The 12545-nt window shown below is 51.7% G+C and overlaps 1 protein-coding gene across 1 annotated transcript in view; it reads left to right on the forward strand.

Annotated features, from left to right (window-relative positions):
- The window catches only part of fat1a (FAT atypical cadherin 1a), a 46295-nt gene that overhangs the window by 27167 nt on the left and 6583 nt on the right, over positions 1 to 12545 (forward strand). The window contains exons 11-24 of the mRNA XM_077719762.1: positions 507 to 4571; positions 5245 to 5441; positions 5511 to 5664; positions 5738 to 5971; positions 6469 to 6855; positions 6944 to 7158; positions 7510 to 7647; positions 7727 to 7870; positions 7943 to 8140; positions 8986 to 9558; positions 10067 to 10289; positions 10382 to 10516; positions 11113 to 11270; positions 11914 to 12379. Coding sequence (XP_077575888.1) covers positions 507 to 4571; positions 5245 to 5441; positions 5511 to 5664; positions 5738 to 5971; positions 6469 to 6855; positions 6944 to 7158; positions 7510 to 7647; positions 7727 to 7870; positions 7943 to 8140; positions 8986 to 9558; positions 10067 to 10289; positions 10382 to 10516; positions 11113 to 11270; positions 11914 to 12379 — 7287 coding nt within the window. The remainder of the gene's footprint in view (positions 1 to 506; positions 4572 to 5244; positions 5442 to 5510; positions 5665 to 5737; positions 5972 to 6468; positions 6856 to 6943; positions 7159 to 7509; positions 7648 to 7726; positions 7871 to 7942; positions 8141 to 8985; positions 9559 to 10066; positions 10290 to 10381; positions 10517 to 11112; positions 11271 to 11913; positions 12380 to 12545) is intronic.

Consider the following 12545-nt stretch of genomic DNA (forward strand, 5'->3'; position numbering starts at 1 on the left):
AGAAACGTGAGATGAGAAAAAGCATTCCAATTCCATGCCGTGGTTCTCTGACCTTTGACCCCAAAATGTCCAGAAGGACACATTTGACCTCATTTTTCTTTATTTTTGACCCAAAATTAGCTCAATGTTTTAAAAACAAGAAGCTTGGAGACCAAAAAAAAACCTTTTTTTTTCATTTTCTGGTTCACGGGGGTGCTGGAGCCTATCCTAGCTGACTTTTGGCACAATGAGACAAATAACCAATCACTCATAGCTAGAGGCAATTTATAGTGTGGGAGGAAACCAGATTTCCTGGAGAAAACCCACGAGAACATGCAAACTCCACACGGGTGGACCAACCTGGATTTGAACCCAGAACCCCCAGCGCTAAGCCGATGCACTAACCACTAATCCATTTTTTTTATTCCTATTATTTTACACTTTATATGTAAAAATCCTGCCGCCTTTTGTTTACTAGTTTGGACACCCTGTGTTAAATCCCGCCCCCTTTTCTTTGTCTATGGCAGGAAACGTGGCCAATTCCTTCGCCGTGGATCCCGTCCTGGGGACCGTCACAGTGGCCAAAGAACTGAGCCGCGGCGGCGTCTTCGAACTCACCGTCAAGGCCACGGACGGCGGCGCCCGCCCGCTCTCCGCCTCGACCGCCGTCCGCGTGGAGGTGACCGTCTCGGACAATGCCGCCCCCAAGTTCCCGGAGAGGGACTTCTCCGCCGAAGTGGGCGAATCGGCACCCCCGGGGACGTTTGTGTCCTCTATGGCGGCCGTGGGGCGCTCCTCCGTCTTCTACCAAATCAAGAGCGGGAACGAGGACGGCGCCTTCGACGTCAACCCCAACTCGGGCGTGGTGGTGACCCGGAAAGAGCTGGATTACGAGGCCAGGCCCCGCTATCGTTTAGTAGTGGAAGGAACCAACATGGCGGGGCTCTCCGGCAACGCCAGTTTGACCGTCCACGTCCGGGACGAGAACGACAACGCCCCCGTTTTCCGCCGACGGGAATTCCGTGGACTGGTGGACGAATCGGCGCCGACTGGCAGCGTGGTCCTCACCCCAGAAAAGACGCCCCTGGTGGTCCGCGCCTTTGACGCCGACAGCGAGCGCAACGCCATGCTAACCTACGAGATCGTCCAACCCTCCGCTTTGGACTACTTCGCCGTGGACCCGGCCACCGGCGCCGTACGAGTCGCCGGCGCCTTGGATCACGAACGCCAGAGCGTCTACCGCTTCGCCGTGCGGGTCCACGACCTGGGTCGGCCCCGCCTCTTCGCCGAGACCGAAGCTAACGTGACGGTGGAGGTGGCGGACGTCAACGACTGCCCGCCGGTTTTCGCCCGAGACGTCTACGAGGCCGCCGTGGCGCTGCCCACGTACGTCGGCGTCCGAGTGGCGGAGTTGGACGCCTCGGATCGAGACTCGGGGGCCCGCCTACTTTATTCCATCGCCGAGGGCAACATCGGCGACAAGTTCCAAATCGGCGCCGAAACGGGCGTGGTTTCCATCCGTAATGTGACTCAGTTGAGGAGCCGCTACGAACTGAAAGTGCGGGTTTCCGACGGGAGGTTCGCCGCCGTGGCCGCCGTCAACGTCCAGCTGAGGGAGAACAAAGAAAATGGGCGGGCTCAGTTCACCCGGGAATCCTACCGGGCGTCCGTCCCCGAGAACTTGACGGAAAAAACCACGGTGGAAGTCATCGCGGTGGCGGCCAATCGCCTCAACGAGCCTCTTTTCTACCGAATCCTCAACCCGGACCAGCATTTCCAAATTGGACGTACGTCGGGGGCGGTCTCCACTACCGGGGTGACCTTTGACCGTGAGATCCAAGACTCCTTCCACCTGGTGGTGGAGGTCACCAAGGAGGACCCGTCCGTTGACCCCGCCCACGTCGTCCTGACAATAACGGTGGAGGACGTCAACGACAACGCACCCGTCTTTTTGAACCTCCCTTACCACGCCTTAGTTCGGATGGACGCCGAGGTGGGTCAGGTGGTCCGACGGGTGGTGGCGGCGGACCAGGATCACGGTTCAAACGCCGAAATTACTTACCGCCTGAAGGAACCTCAGGAACACTTTGACATCAACCCATCCGGAGAAATCACCGTCAAAAAGCCGTTTGAGGCGGATTCCCCCGACGCCATTTTCCTACTCATGGTAGTGGCGACGGACGGCGGGCGTCCGGCGCTCTCCGCCGAAGCAGAAGTCCGCATCACCGCCACCGACCGTGCCGTCCCCGTTTTCCAGAAAGCCTTCTACGAGGCGGAGATCCCGGAAGACGTCCCAGTGGACACGCCGGTCCTCCACGTCCAGGCCGGCGACTCGGAGGGTCCCCGCGTGGTGTACACCCTCGCCGAAGGGGACCCCCTACGCCGCTTCTCCGTGGACTTTGACACGGGCGTCCTTCACGTGGCCCAACCTTTGGACTTTGAGACCCACCCGGCGTACCGTTTGGTCATCCGGGCCACCGACGCCCTGACGGGGGCGCAATCGGACGTTTTTGCCGATGTCATACTAGGTGACGTCAACGATAACCCGCCACAGTTTCCCGCCGAGGCGTACCGCGCCGAGGTTTCCGAGGCGTCTACCGTGGGGACTTCCGTCCTCAAGGTGGAAGCCAAGGACTTGGACGCCGGGCGCAACGGGGAAGTTTTCTACCAATTGGTGGAAGAGGAAGGGGCGGGTCAAGCCGGCTTCGCCGTCGACCGCGATACCGGTCTCGTCTCAACGGCCCGCCCACTGGATCGCGAGGAAACCCGGAGCCACCGACTGACGATCCGCGCCGTGGACGGCGGCGTCCCCGCCCTGACCGGCGAAGTGACGTTGACGGTGGACGTGACGGATTTGAACGACAACGCCCCCGTTTTCGTCCAGCCGGTTTACGAAGCCAGCGTCAGCGAGTTGGCGCCGCGAGGACACTTTGTCACCCGCGTCCAGGCGTGGGACGCCGACGATTCCGACTCGGACAAGCTGGAGTTCGCCATCGTCTCCGGGAACGAAGACCAGAGCTTCGCCGTGGACAAACACACGGGGGCGCTAGTGCTGTCCAACCATCGCCGCCTCCAAATGCGACCCACCTACCGCCTCAACGTTTCGGTTTCGGACGGGGTCTACCAGAGCTCGGCGGCGGTGGAGGTGGCCGTGACGGGCGCCAACTTCCACGCCCCCGCCTTTTCTCAGACGGAATACGTGGTGGAACTTGTGGAAAACTCCCCCGTGGGAACGTCAGTGGCCGAAGCCCGCGCCACGGACGACGACGAAGGCCTTTACGGGAAACTGGACTACCGCATCGTCAACGACGCCGCCAAGGACAAGTTCTCCGTGGACCAGACTGGCCGTGTCACCACCTCGGAGATCCTGGACCGCGACGGCGGCGCCGACAAGGTCATCCCCGTCTTCCTGGAGGCCCGTGACGGCGGCGGCAAGGTGGGCTTCTGCACGGTCAACGTGGTCCTCACCGACGTCAACGACAACGCGCCGCAGTTCCGGGCGGCCGAGTACAAGGCCGCCGTGGCGTCCGACGCCCCTCGCGGCACCTGGGTGCTCGAAGTCGCCGCCACGGACGCCGACGAGGGCAGCAACGCCGACGTGGTCTACTCCCTGGAAGCCGAGACGGAGAACGTGGCGGAGAACTTTGAAATCCACCCCACAACCGGCGTGCTCTCCACCAAAGAGAGCCTAGTCGGACTTGAAGGTCAAGTCTACGTCTTCGCCGTGCGGGGTCAGGACACCGGAACCCCGCCCAGACACTCCCTAGTCCGGGCCTACGTTTCTGTAGTGGCGCCCGACACCCCCGTCCCCAAGTTTGGCGAGCCCCACTACCGCTACGCCCTGGCGGAAGACCTCCCCGTGGGGGCGGAGATCGCCGCCATCCGTGCCGAAAGCCGACTCCCCCTGACCTACGCCCTGGTGAATGGCAACACCCCGGAAAGCAATCGGGACCAGGTTTTCGCCGTAGATCCAGACACGGGCGTCTTAAGACTCCAAAAAACCTTAGACCACGAAACCACCAAGTGGTATCAGCTAACCCTACGAGCACAAGGCCTTCACGAAGGCCACCAGGTGGCAACGTCCGTAGACATCAACGTCCAAGTCAAAGACCTGAACGACAACGACCCGGTTTTCGAGTCGGACCCTTACCAAGCCACAGCGGCGGAGAACCTCCCTGCCGGGACGCGGGTAATCCGCGTCCGGGCTTCCGACCCGGATTCTGGCGCTGACGGCCACGTGCGCTACAGCCTGGATGGCGAAAAGAACCCGCCAGAGGTGGGCGAACTCTTCGCCGTGGACGGCGAGAGCGGCTGGTTGAGCACGTTGAAGGAATTGGACCGCGAAAAGCGCGCCCACTACAGCGTGGCGGTCTTGGCCGTCGACCGGGGCGAGAAGATGCGGCGGACGGGCGCCACGCGGGTGGAGGTGACGGTGGCCGACGTCAACGATAACCCGCCGCGCTTCACGGCCGAGGTGTACAAGGGAACGGTCAGCGAGGACGACCCCCCGCCCAGCGGCGTCATCGCCATCTTGGCCACCAGCGATGGAGACTCGGAGGAGATTAACCGACAAGTCAGCTACTTCATTACGGGTGAGTTTGGCTAATATTTTCTAACTTTTCATATTTAAAAATGTTAAAATGGGCAATAGAAATGTTTTCAATTGAAGGGGATTTTTTTCTCTATTCCTTTCTATTTAAAGAAACAGTACATATTATCTTCATAACAAAAGAGCAAAAAGAGTAAATACAGTAATCCCTCGATTAGCGTGTCTTTACTTATCCAGAATTCACATTTTTCCCGTTAATTATGGATTTTTTGTTTTTTTTTAGTTCATAAAAATGTGAAACTTGTAAGCAGAAGCAATGAAGAAAAATTAATATATTTTTTAAAAAGTTATAACTTTTTGGTCTACATCAACCGTGATATTTGAGGGATTACTGTACTTGCTGTTTTTTTTTTTAATATCCAAACTTGATACTTTTTATTCTAACTAATATGCATGTATTACTTTATATTGTATATTGTATACATGATCTAACCAAAGAAAATTAACTGTTTTTTTATTTAAACATCGGAAAATTAAAAGTAGCAGCAACTATGACTTAAAATTAGCCCCTTTTTGGCATTTTACACTTTCATTTTTATACTTTAGCATCATTATGTTTTGATTAATTTTCTTTATTTTGCTGATTGCACTTTGAATTCCGTCCACTGTTAAATTATCTGCGAGTACTTAGCTATTTTTTTGGCGTGCTTTTTTAGGTGGCGACCCGCTAGGCCAGTTCGCCGTGGAGCAAGTCCAGAACGAATGGAAAGTGTTGGTCCGGAAGCCCCTGGACCGCGAGACCACCGACTATTACCTGCTCAACGTGACGGCCAGCGACGGCACGTTCACCGCCAAAGCCGTGGTGGAGGTCAAAGTCCTGGACGCAAACGACAACAGCCCCGTTTGCCAAAAGGTAACCAAGTCCTCGTTAGCTTGATTTAAAAAAACGGCTACTTGAAAACATGTTTTTTTTTGTTTCCAGTCTTTGTACAGCGAAAGCGTTCCCGAGAACTCGGCGTCCAATCGTCTGGTCTTGCAAGTGTCGGCCAGCGACGCCGACATCCGCTCCAACGCGCAAATCTCCTACGAGCTCCACGGAGCCGGATCGGAACTTTTCCTCATTGACCCCGAGACCGGTAAGCCAAATGTTAGCTAATGGACGCCATCTTGGGACAGACTTTACTGTTAAAGTTCTTGTTGATTTTGCAGGCGAGCTTAAGACTTTAAAACCTCTGGACCGTGAAGAGCGCGAGGAGCACCGCTTTAAAGTGCGCGCGGTGGACGGCGGCGGTCGCTTCTGCGAGGCCGACGTTCACGTGACAGTGCGCGACGTCAACGACAACGCCCCCGTGTTCGCCGCCGACCCGTACGCCTTCACCGTCTTCGAAAACACTCAGACGGGGACCTTCGTGGCCAAGCTGCAAGCCGACGACACCGACAGCGGTAAAACCTTCATTTCTTCTTGATGGGTCATGGGGGGTGCTGGAGCCTATCCCAGCTGACATTGGGCATACGCTGGGGCCAGCCAATCACAGGGCACGTGGAGACAAGGGACATTTAATCACAGATTTTAACTAACTAGCCTATGTTGCATGTTTTTGGGATGTGGGAGGAAATTGGAGTACCCAGAGAAAACCCGCAAAAAGCTAGAAAATAAAATACATTAATCCCTCAATTATCGTGGTTAATGTAGACCAGATAGGGTCACCTATCTATTAAAAAAAAAAATCTATATTATTTTTAAAAAAACAAAGTGCGCCTTATAGTCCGGAAAATACTGTGGGTGTGGCCACCTCCTTTAAAAAAAATGAATAAAATAAAATTTATGAAAAAAACAAATGGAGTACGACTTATAGTCTGGAAAATACATAGGCCAGCTATCTCCTTTGTGGGATTTGACATATAAATGATCACCCCTGACTTCTTAACTGTCATTTCAGGCCCGAACGGCGAAGTTTCCTACTCGCTGTCGGACTCGGCCGACGGCTGGTTCGCCATCGACGAGAACAGCGGCGTGCTCAGCTTGGCTAAGCCGTTGGACCGCGAGGCCAAAGCCCTTTACGAACTGGAGGCTCGCGCCGTCGACCGCGGGGAGCCCCGCCTCCGGGCCACCTGCCGGGTGCTGATCTCCGTGCTGGACATCAACGACAACCCGCCCGTCTTCGAGCGGCGCGAGTACGCCGCCGCCGTGGCCGAGGACGCCTTCGCCGGCGGGCACGTGCTGCGCGTACGGGCGGCCAGCCGGGACCCGGACGCCGACGGCGAGATCCGATACGCCATCGTCGGCGGGAACGAGCACGGGGCCTTCGCCGTGGACGCCGCTACGGGTGAGTGAGAGCGGCTAACTTGGCTAGCATTAGCTTAGGGAAGACTTATGTCAATATATTCTAAAATCCATATATATTTTTCCATCAGGCGACATCTTTGTGATTGCGCCGCTGGACTACGAGACGTCCCCCGAGTACTACTTGACGGTAGAGGCCACGGACGGGGGCTCGCCGCCCCTCGCCGACACGGCCACCGTCAGCATCAACGTCACCGACGTCAACGATAACCAGCCCGTCTTTGGACAGCGCGTCTACTCCGCCGTGGTGGGCGAGGACGCCGAGCCGGGGAGGACCGTCTTGACGGTGAGTAGGCGGGGCCGGGGGGCGGAGCTTCGGTGCCAAACATGCCGGGAAAATGGAAAATTATTGGCGTGTTATTTATGTTAGGCGCTACAAAATGGAAGAAAAGCTAATGTTAGCAAAAAAAAATGATTTTGGTACTATAGATTTTATTATATTTAGATAGTAAATGATATTTGGGGATATAAAGAAAATATATCCAACTGAAAACATTTTTTTTAACTCGTAAAGGAATAATAATGCCATTCTTTTTCTCACCACTGGGGGCATTATCGTTTTTTTTTTTTTTTTTGTGGACATCAATGTTTCCATTCCAACAAGACCAATCTTGAGTCTCCCCCTTTGAAAAACCAGGTAACAGCGGAGGATGCGGACAGCCCATCGTACAGCCGCGTACGCTACGCCATCGCCGACGGCAACAGCGGGACCCCCTTCGTGGTGGACCCCCTGCACGGTCATCTCAAAGTAGCTCGCCACCTGGACCGCGAGCAGGTGGGTTCCCTATCCCTTGAATACGACGCCATACGCCCAGAAAAAGACCCCCAAACCAAAACAACATCTTTCTTCCCAGACCTCCGGCTACACGCTAACGCTTCTAGCCGTGGATAACGGCACGCCGCCGCTATCCGCCAGCGTTGTGGTCAACGTGGACATCTCCGACGTCAACGACAACCCGCCGCTCTTCTCGCAGGCCAACTACAGCATCATCGTGCAGGTAAGAGATCTGAACTGGACTCCGGCACCCCCGCGTGAGTCCAATTTTGAGGTTATTTTTTGTGACCCGCAGGAGAACCAAGCCCCGGGAACCAGCGTCCTCCAACTTCAAGTGTCCGACCGGGACGCCTCCCACAACGGGCCTCCCTTCGCCTTTGCCATCGCCGACGGCAACGCTGGCTCCGCCTTCCGCATCGACGCCAGCGGCGCGTTGCTGTTGGCGGCGCCGCTGAGCAAGAAAGAGCGAGAACATTACCTGCTCCGAGTTCAGGTTTGTGTCTTTCAAACTCCGCCTTTGGGAATTTTGGTCTTACAGGATGTCTTTATTGGGGAGAATCTTACTTTTAAAACATCATATTTATTGGGGGGGGCACAATGGCGTGCATTAAGGGACTAGATGATAAAAATGAAGGGTTGATGTGGTTGACTCAGCCATTTTTTTGCATCCAACGGGGCTGTTTGACCATCTGCGGATGGAAATTTTATGGGGAGGCGCTTTTTAGATAGGATAGCAACAGTGCCCTCTGGTGGATAAACAGTAGATAATATAGAATGCTCTAAAGGGCAAAAGCTCATTTTTTCCCAAGACAATTAACATTGGATTAAGAAAATAAAACATTATATTATGTTTTTTCTGCCATTATTCTATTATTCGACAGCTATTTAATAATTTATGAACCATTTAAAGGCTCATTGTTGCTTTTATTGGCCACTTAATTGTTAATATTAATTTCTTTTAAGTATTGTTTTATTTTACATTCTTTTAAAAACACTAGTAACATTTTTAAATTTTTATAATTTTATTATTTTGTGATGGGCGAAGTACGAAAAAAGTAGAAATAAAATGATTTGAGGATTAATTTGAGTAAAAAACTGTTATTTGATAGTAAACAACAACTTAAATAATGTTTTTTTTAAAGCCTTAATTAATATAATTAATTCGAGATGAAGAAAATAGGATTACTAATTTAGAGTTAACAAATTGGTAAATTCAATTAATCGTGTGTTATTTGAAATTTTTTTGGGTGATTCATCTGACCTGAATCCGCTAAACTTAGCTTAATGCTAACTTCATTTGCTAGCATCCATTTACGACAATTCTAATCTCCCCGACAGGTTTCGGACAGTGGCGAGCCGCCACTTGACTCGGGCGCCTTCATCGGCGTGCGCGTGATCGAAGAGAGCGTGTACCCGCCGGCCGTCCTCCCGCTGGACATCTTGGTGTCCACGGCGGGCGAGGAATACGGCGGCGGCGTTCTGGGCAAGATCCACGCCACCGACCAGGACGTGTACGACACGCTACGTTACGGGCTGGCCCCGCCCTCGCCGCCGGCCTTCGCCGTGTCTCCCTCGGACGGGAAAGTGATCGCCCTTCGTCCGCTGGACGCCGGCCACTACGCGCTCAACGTGACGGTGACGGACGGGCGCTTCTGGGCCACGGCGCCCGTCAACGTGCACGTGCGGCGGGCCGCCCGACGGGCGCTGGACAATTCGCTGGCCGTTCGGCTGGCCAACGTGGCGCCCGAGGAGTTTGTGGGCGACCATTGGCGAGATTTCCAGAGGGCGTTGAGGAACGTGGCCGGACTGCGAAGGAACGACGTGCAGCTGCTTAGCTTGCAGCCGTCGTCAGAACGCGCCGCCGACTTGGACGTCCTGCTGGCCATCGAGAGAGCCGGCAGTCCTCACGAGGTCAGTCCAAATTTTAAAAAAAATGTCAAAAATTTAATTTTTGATGCCGTTTTCCGTTTTTTTATTATTCTTATTACCGTATTTTTTCGCATATAAGCCGCACTTGTGTAAATTTGCCTAAAAAAGGTTGAATTTGACAATTTCTTGTTGTATTTACACATCCATATTTAACAAAAAATATATTTTGAGGGAAAATATATTTTTTGCATTATTTTATTAACAAAAATATTTAAAGAATGTTTTATTAATATTCACAATATTAATTATTTGAAAATAACAACAACAAAAGTATTCTCAGCATGACTTTCATTGAACTTTGGAATTTTCATGCAATATTTTTTATTGATTAATATTTATTATTACTTTTTTATTATTCAACTTCATGCAATATAATTCCATTCATTTTTTCCCAATACATTTGTTAATTCACTTCCTAAAATTTCAATTGCTATTCATAATTCATTTTGCCAGTTTTTTCCCCATGAATAAAACAAACTGTTTTTTTTAGGTGGTGTTCCGCAAGCTGAACTCTTCGGCGAGCGCCATGGAAGAAATGACGGGCGTTCGAATCCTGCGCGTCTTCCAGAAACTTTGCGCCGGCGCCGACTGCCCGCTGCGCTTTTGCGACGAAGAAGTCTGGCTGGACGGCGCCGCCGTGTCCACCTACAGCACGGCGCGCCTCAGCTTCGTGGCTCCCCGCCACCTTCGCCGCGCCACATGCCAGTGCCGAGGTACTAAGTGGGAGGGACATGCTAACCTTTCTACAAAATATTAGCGCGCGGCTCCATTTTTTCTGTAAACACTCGTTGGCCATCTGTCGCAGGCGCCGAATGTCCCGCGCTGAACAACGTGTGCGATGCTAGCCCCTGCCCGGAAGGCACACACTGCCAGGCCGACGAGCGATCGGACGCCAAGTACACCTGCGTCTGTCCTCAAGGACACAAAAACAAATGTTCAGGTGAGACACCCCAACTCTCTAATTCATTTAAATCGGGGTTGGTTATTGGGCCGCTTTAACGTCAACTTGATTTCATGTGGACCATTTTAGATATAATATTTAGATTTTTTTTTTGTAAATGGATTAAAAGAACCGGATTAAAATCCCTGAATATTCAGTTTTTTATAGAGCTAAAACAATGTTTATTTGAGCTTTTTTAATATATTTTTACATTTTACAAAATTATTTTTGAACTAAAAACTGAATAAATGAATATAAAATGACAATGATTGATTTAAAAGGGGTAAAAAATCAGAATTTGATCCTAAAACAGAAAGTGGCCTCTCATTATTGACTTTCCTGGGCCACACAAAATGATGCGGCAAGCCAGATTTGGCCCTCGGGTCACCACTTTGACTCGTGATTTAAATTGACCAAAAATCCACACTTAGCGGGGGGAGGGTGGACACATTAACGAGCCAATTACAAACAGCTGGGTCACCCACGCTAGGGAAACACATCCGTTCACCCTAAACGTGACAGCCTTGAAACACAATGTTATAATTTATGAACTTTTTGGTACAAAAGTGGACTTTATCCTTATTATTTTTTCTCAGACGGACACTCGTTGACGTTTAGCGGCAACAGCTACGTCAAGTACCACCTCCTGGAAAACGACAACAAGGAGCAGATGAAGCTATCCCTCCGCCTGCGCACCTTCTCGCCGCACGCCACCGTTATGTTCGCAAAAGGGACCGACTACAGCATTCTGGAGGTACGCTCCAAAAAAAAAACGCTTTGGCCACGGGAGGGTCGGCTGGGAAAAGTTGTTTCTGCGCCGGGGGTGGGGCAAAGAGCTCTTGTCCACGCCCTGTAGGAAAAAAAAACCCAATTTAAAGTCTCGTTCTAGTCTTAGCAGCCAAATACACAGTGGTGCATTTAAGGACAGCTCGCAAAACACAGAACTCAACACAACAACACTCCTCAAAGCTGCCAATTAGGACAATTCTTCCGTATTTTATGATGCCAGTCTTTACTAAACTACTAAATAAGGATATTTTACTAAAACTAAGAACATTTCCTACCCAAAAAATAAATAATGCATGATTTTTTATTCATCAATTTACAATGAAAATGATTAAATGCTGAAAATTTGGGTTTTCAGCTCGACATTTGAACTCACCACAACTTTTGATTCAGAAACTCAATGCTATGTTCTAAATGATTTAAAAACGTTCAGTTTTATTTATTTATTAAAGGGACAGTACATATTAATGAATCATTTGAATGAACATACATATGTCAATTTGTAAAGATTATGAAATCAATAGCCACTCCCACTATTTAGCCTGGGGAATTACATTACGTTTTGGTCATCGTCGACAAAATATTTGACAGCGTCCTCTCTTTTTCTTCAGATCGTGAACGGTCGCCTTCAGTACCTTTTCGACTGCGGCAGCGGTCCCGGCCTGGTGTCGGTCCACAGCGCGGCGGTCAACGACGGCGAGTGGCACTCCGTCTCCCTGGAAGTGGACGGCAACTACGCCAAGTTGGTGCTGGACGGCGTCCACGCCGCCTCGGGCAAGGCGCCGGGCAACCTGCGCACCCTCAACCTGGACGACAGCCTCTACTTTGGTGGCCATGCGCGGCGTCACGCCGCCCGGCCGGGTCGCGAGCCGCCCGGCGCCGAGGGCTTCCGCGGCTGCCTGGAGGCCATGGCGCTCAATGGGCTGGAGCTGCCGCTCAACACGCAGGCGAGGCCGGCACACGCCGTGGTGGAGGCGATGGAGGACGTAACGCCCGGCTGCGCTCTCTCGCCGCCGGGGACCTGCGCCGCCAACCCCTGCGCCAATGGCGGTGTTTGCAATGCCAGGCCTGGTGGAGGTATGTGGACCCCTTTTTATGTATTTATTTATATTTCCCCTCGTTTGGTTCTTAACTCATCAATTTTTAGTCAATTTTTAGTCATTTTTTAGGCAATTTTTAGTCAATTTGTAGTCAATTTTTAGTCGATTTTTAGTCGATTTTTAGTCGATTTTAGTAAATTTTT

Source organism: Stigmatopora nigra, chromosome 6, assembly GCF_051989575.1.
Source record: "Stigmatopora nigra isolate UIUO_SnigA chromosome 6, RoL_Snig_1.1, whole genome shotgun sequence".
Taxonomy (NCBI): domain Eukaryota; kingdom Metazoa; phylum Chordata; class Actinopteri; order Syngnathiformes; family Syngnathidae; genus Stigmatopora; species Stigmatopora nigra.